The sequence below is a fragment of the Corapipo altera genome, unplaced genomic scaffold, assembly GCF_003945725.1.
Source record: "Corapipo altera isolate COAL_440 unplaced genomic scaffold, ASM394572v1 2, whole genome shotgun sequence".
In the NCBI taxonomy this organism is placed as follows: domain Eukaryota; kingdom Metazoa; phylum Chordata; class Aves; order Passeriformes; family Pipridae; genus Corapipo; species Corapipo altera.
Genome location: NW_020884890.1, coordinates 1 through 6,492, shown reverse-complemented (window position 1 = coordinate 6,492; position 6,492 = coordinate 1). Strand labels below are relative to the sequence as shown.

Here is a 6,492-nt window from a genome sequence, read left to right as displayed (position 1 = left end):
CAGCAGCTTTGTCTTTATTGATATATCAAATGCTTGGCAAAATATGGAAGCAAAGAACTATTTGTAGGGTAGGGAATTTATTAATTTCAAAAAAAGATCAATGCAGTGTTAGTATTGTCAGAATGTAACTTGGAGAAGATATTTTCTGCATGCAAATAAGCTTCAGAATAAGAGCTAAAGAAGAGAAGACTCACTGCATCACTTATCTTTTAAAGAAGTAGACTTGTTTAAAGATAACCTCTTTAAGCCTTGGGGTGAATTGGACTTTTTAAGATATCTCTGCAATGTTTTCCTTGCAAAATTGATTATTTTTCACATAAATTAATTATTTCAAACCCCTTGTATGATTCTACCAGAAATTCACTTGAACAAAGTGTAATGGAAGAAACAACGCAATCTGTTTTGCAGAGCCAGGTAAGGCAGAGGTGGTTTCTTTCTGCACATTTAGGACAGCAACGGAAATTCAGGTTCCATTGACTTTCAAATAAAATATTAGGGCTTACATACACTTACAGCACACCATAACAGCCTTGTGAAGAGGCCTCGTGAAGAGGCCTCATGCAGCAGACAAACATTTGCATAGAAGGAGACTTTGTTCCAACCAATGTTGGTAACCAAATCTGATGCTTAATATTGCCATGATGTAAGCATAGAAAAAAGAAAATTAGAAAAAAAAATTGGAAAATGAACCTGGTAGGAAGAAAACAGAAGAAGAGCGCTTTCCAAAATACTTTACAAGCACAGTGAAGGGACATTTCCAAAAATCCTGCTAAATTAGGAGACAGACAGTACTAGACTTTTTGCTTCTAGAGTTCATTATGGCCAGGCCTACAAATTATTAATCCAGCCAAGCTACCTAAGTGTGAGTTTGAGTTTGTGGAATGCTACCAGATGCACCTTGGTGCACACGTCTACGCAGGAAAAGCTTCCTTCTTCCACATTATCTGAGATTCTGCATCATAAGTCATTTCAGTCCAAAATCGCAGGAAACACTGTTTCCAGCAGTGTAGTTTGATCTGCTCCTCTTCAAAAAAACTTTGCTAACAGCAAAATTCAGCGCTCCAAGAAGGCTAGAGAGGAAAGCACTTATTTTTCAAGCAAGCAAAGAAAACCTTCCTATGCAGAGTTCTGCTTCTTTATAAAATACAAACAAATTATTTTGAGTTGGATGTTAACAGAAAACAAAATACGTGCAGCTTGTGCTTCCATAGCAATACCAGGAATGGGGTTCTGCTGCACAGAGCAGAGAGGCCTGGGGCTCTCTCTGGCTCCCCTGTAGGGCTGGCCATGGTGCCAAAGCACAGGCTGCAGAGCTGGGCTCTGTGGAACAGCAGCTGGAAGCCAGCAGGTGCCATGGAACATGCACAGTGGCATGGACACCTCTGCAGAGGTGACTCAGCCACACTGCAGGCTTTCGGAGGCTGGAGAGAAGAATCTCCCCAAATGTAAGAAGGGGACAGAGGACCATAAGAAAGAAAGGAGCCCAAACAAGAAGGCAGAGGATACAGGATATGCTGTCAGCGAGGAGTGCCCTTCTGGGAAGCCTGGCTCTCCTTCTGTGCCATATGGGGTACAGAGGGTTCCATTCAGGGACCAGGCATCTCCTGAAAGACAGTCCATTGCAGTGGTGACTGTTTGGATGCCTTATCCTCCTGTGGTTCTAGCTCTAAATAAATTGTTAAGCTTATTTTTACATCAAGCCATGGACAACATTGGTCTCTCAGGTACCAGTGGTGGAGACTGATGGGGTGAGGATCATTTTCAGCTACAAAGCAGCCAAGTACATGAACAGGAAGGATCCGAAGAAGAGAGCCCCCTGTACTATAAACAACTTGAGGTTTTTTATTTGACACACTATAATTCATACAACTTGCACGTGTAACAGGGGAAAAATATCCCAGCTTGCAATTACACTCAGGGCAATTCAGCAGAATTTTATAGAGATGCTGACCTTGACTGCAGGTAATGGCTACAACAGCATTAACCAGCTAGATAGGCTGGATGGTTCACGGGAGTTTATGCTGCATTGACTTTTTGAAATCAATACAGTTGTCACAAAAAAGCATCAGGAGTGCAGAGGGCAGTTTGCCTTCTCATGCTGTACTTCGTTCACTGCCTCCTACAGTTGTCTTTGGTGAGCATTTTCAGCAAGTCAAATTCTGGGAAACATTTTGGACAGAAAAAGAAAAAAACCCTCTCCTATGTGCAGGAGTGAAATTCAGTGGAAATGTCCTGAAGGAATATCCCCATCACTAAGCACTGGACAGAAGCTTATGAAGGATTCAAGCAGAATTAGTTGATATTGTAAAGCGGCAATTGGTTAAAAGTACAAACCCATGAAATATTAAAATGAAAGTCTGACTGGGACAACAGTTTTCTTTTAAACTTTGTGAGCTTTTCGGCCATCACAATTATTTTTAACTAACAGGTTGCCAAGCGGTGAAAAGAGGAAGTATACCATTTTGTGCTGGAACAGATGTTCCCATTCATCATGACCTCTCATCTATCTTACATTTGTACATAGTCAGCATGAGTCAGGAATTTATTTTTTGTAGGTGAGAAGTAACTAAACAGACCTAATTGGTTTTACTTCCTTAAGAGAGAGGAATTTCCCATTCCCAGAGAACCATTTGCAGTTCTCTTTGTGGGAGGGGCTACAGACCTATATAATCTCCAGGCAGAGCTACTGAGAGCTTAGAGTGAGTTATAGTGTGGACAAGGTAAGTTTTTTGGATTTTGGGGAAGCATAGGGAATTATTGTATTTGAAACGAAGTCATGAATGGGTTTTACAGATTGTTTGTACTTTTTTTACTAACGTGAAGGTTATATGCATGAAATGTTAAATTATTAGTCAGCTGCTTCCTAGGTGTACAGAATGAAGAAAAAGAAATGTAGATCTCAGAAATATGGAGTATTTCCTTATATCTCCTTCTTCCTATTGTAGAGAAGCTGATATGTTATTTAAAAGGAGAACATGGTGGGGGTTTAGCCATTTCCCCTTTGCTGCTGCTAAAGCTTTAGCTTAATTGTTGAGACAGTGTTAATAACTGTGAGAGTGGTATACACCAGGTGCTGTCTGCATGTTTGCCGCTGCTGTGCTCACGTGGTTCTGAATGGGGGGGATGGTGATCTGCCAAGAAACTGTTGCTGCTTTATATTCTAGCAAAGTTGAAATTGTCAAAACAGGCATTGCCCTTTGGCTCTGTCTGTGGTAAAGGCAGATGTGATGTTACCAGAGACAAAATTAATTTCTATGTCTTCGGAGGCTTGTCTAAAGAAATTAGCGGAGCAGGGAGTGTTGTAAAAGAGATTGAATGCTTACAAGAGGGAAAAATATTCCTTCCTGCCTCTTTATAATGGAGCATAATGGCTGCTGGTGAAAGCACAGCAATTGCTGAGTGAATATTGTGTATCTGGTTAAACAGTAAACTGTATGGTGAGATAATGCCAAAATAAACAGAAAGCACAGTCTGCTTTTTGCTCAGAGTAGAACACTTTGGATGCAAATGGTTTCGGTTTGCTTGTTCTCTGAAGGGGGACAATGGCTCTTATTACAGAGTTCTGCTTAACAAACCTGCATGGATAAAAGACATTTTTAAGGCAAGATGATACAATGCAGTCTCTCAATGTACTCTAACCTCTACCTCCTTTAGTAAGTCCAAAGTCTTGAACCATAAATCATTGGTTTCAAACAGGACAACTTTGAGAGCCAATGAGAGACTCAAAACCAGCATTCTGAATCTTTAGTTTGCAAGACTTATTTTTTTATTCCAAATAGGAAGAAACTATCAGGCACGTGGAAACATGTCTGGGAAACCCAAGCTGCACTACTTCAATGGACGAGGCCGAATGGAACCAATACGGTGGCTGCTGGCAGCAGCCGGGGTTGAGGTTTGTCTCTGTTTTCTTATACCAAGAGCATGTGACAAATATGTACTTTTAACATTCCCTATGAAAAATGTGAGTGACTGACCTGCAGCTTCAAGGTCTGCATTTAGTGCATTGCTGACCAAGCCAACAATGACCATGAGCTTACCCTAAACAGGGGGAAGTTCCAGTCTCACTTCTATGCATCTTGTGCCAGGCCTACTGGTAGCACCACAAATGCCTATCCCCAGTAGCTAGTGAAAGAAAAAATTAAAACGACAGCAGCAGAACCTGGCTTCTTACCTTCTGATCCCAGGGGTCGAGCACTTCCAGTTCTGAAGACCTTCAGTTAAATTTCAGTGTTCAAAATAGCAAAAGACTAATTTTGCTACTACAATGTAGCTTACCCCAGAAGGTACTTTTTATTATAAATCAAAGTTTTCTTTTTTGCCACTAAGACTTTCTGATATTGAAGCAGAGAGGAGTGTGGGGATCGGTGAGTTTTTGTGAGCTGTGAGGTTTTTGTCATGGTGATGGCCAATGCGCCAGAAGGCTTTTGAATATTATTTATTTTTTAAAAAATAAAATGCCCCAAACACAGCTCGTTGTGCCTTCATTGTCTAAATGAAGAAGCAGCTAAAACATGGAACAACAACTGAACTTTTCTTCTCTATTTCTTGCAGTTTGAAGAATCTTTTCTGGAAAAAAAGGATGATCTGACAAAGCTACAGAAGGGTAAGATACCTTCACTATTTAATAATAACACTAACAATGATAATGATAACAACAACAACAATAGCAATAATAATAATAATAATTTGTCTGAGAACACGTAAGAAGTCTTAGTCTCTTAAAAAGAAAATCTAGATTTGATCGTGCATGATATATCACAGACACACACTGCAGTGTGTTAGGTGGCCTCATCCACCCAGTTGCTTCAATCTTCACTGAATCACAGAAGGGCTGAGGTCAGAAGGCACCTCTTGAGATCATCTATGCCACCTCCCCTCTTCAAGCAACACCACCTACAAACCATTTGCCCAGTCCATGTCCAGCTCACTTCTAAGTATCTCCAAGGATGGAGGCTTTCTGGCAACCTGTGCCAATGCACAGTAACTTCCCACAGTGAAAGAGCCTTTCTGTACGTTCAGATGACTGACTCTCCTTTGATTCAGTTTGTGTCCATTGCCTCCTGTCCTATCACAATACAGGTTTTTGTCATCACATCATCTTCAAATTCATTACCATTTTAGGTTGCCTACGATGTTGTTGTTTCATAATCCATATGAAAACAGAGTTCCAGATCTCTGAGTTTAACCTGTAGCTCTGATGCATTCCTGTTTCCCAAGGCAACTACTCATCTTCTAGCTTCAGCTTTCATCTCTGTGAACATGATATTCACATTTCCTCCAAATCATATTACACGTCTGGGCTCTTCCCTTGGCTTTTGAAAAAAGGCTGAGCTGGAGTTGGCATGTGCAGTCCTGCTCTCCTTTAGGAATAATGGCTGACACCTGCTGCCTTTGAAAAAGTATTTTGAGACACAAACATAAATGTAAATACGCCCTGGAAAGCAGAGAGTTTCTCTGCATGATTGCCTTACAGTTGATGCAAAGACAGACAGAGCTGTTCAGTTATCTGATCTGAAATAGTATTCCATAAAGCAAAAATTCTCGCTCACTCCTGTGATCTGGTGATCTCTTTCTGGAGGTATTTTTGCTTCTTCTTTGCTAGGTCAAGGCTTCTGCAGACTCACATCAAGTGATACTTGGGTCTTGCAGGAATCTCATGGAACACCCTCGTGATTCCCCACCTCATGCCTGTACAGATGAGATGCCATTGTGCAAAGTCAGCATAGAAGTGACAAAGATATTGTATGCTTTTATATTTGCATTATATGCTGAAAAGTCCTTAAATTGTCCAGATTTTCATAATACTTACCAACGCATGAGAGAAACTGCTGGATCACCTCCTTCAGTCCTTCTCATCTGTATTAATCTCTACAAAAATCATTTGAGTTAGGGCCATGCCGCACATGTCTTTTTCAGTGCATGAAAACTAAAAGTTCTGGATTTGGGTGCTTGCTCAAATCTGAAGAATCTTCAAGAAGTTGATTGCTGTAATATTCAGTTAGTCACATACTGCTAAGAAATGGTTGTTTCATGGTAAGCATTTTCCCTGTCTTCTTGTAGGAATGAGGAAGATTGCCACCAAAAGAGTTGTCAAGCATGGGAACAGGCTTGCCAGGGAAGTGGTTGAGTCACCGTGTGTAAATGTGGCACCTGGGGACACGGTTTAGTTGTGGAGTTTGGCAGTGTTAGGTTTACAGTTGGACTCGATCTTAAGGGTCTTTTCCAGCCTAAATGATTCAATGATTCTAAATAAAAGTTAATATGTGTGGTTACTTTGCCTGACCCCCCCCCCCCAATGGTTCTCATTCTGAGACTGAGTGTCTCCTTGTCTTATCTCCTTTTCCCTAGATGGATCCCTGCTCTTTCAGCAAGTGCCAATGGTGGAGATTGATGGCATGAAGATGGTGCAGAGCAGAGCCATTGCCAATTACATAGCAATGAAGTACAACCTCTACGGGAAGGACCTGAAGGAGAGAGCCCTGTACTGTAACA

The 6,492-nt window shown here is 41.0% G+C and overlaps 1 protein-coding gene across 1 annotated transcript; it reads left to right on the top strand.

The window, feature by feature from the left end:
• Nucleotides 1-2,589: 2,589 nt before the first annotated feature.
• LOC113947870 (glutathione S-transferase A3-like) lies at nucleotides 2,590-6,486 on the top strand (the record flags this gene model as incomplete). The annotated part of the gene is made up of 4 exons (XM_027644977.1): nucleotides 2,590-2,720; nucleotides 3,780-3,892; nucleotides 4,552-4,603; nucleotides 6,349-6,486. Coding segments are annotated over exons 2-4 (277 nt in total), but the record flags the coding sequence as incomplete, so codon positions are not given.
• Nucleotides 6,487-6,492: the final 6 nt, after the last annotated feature.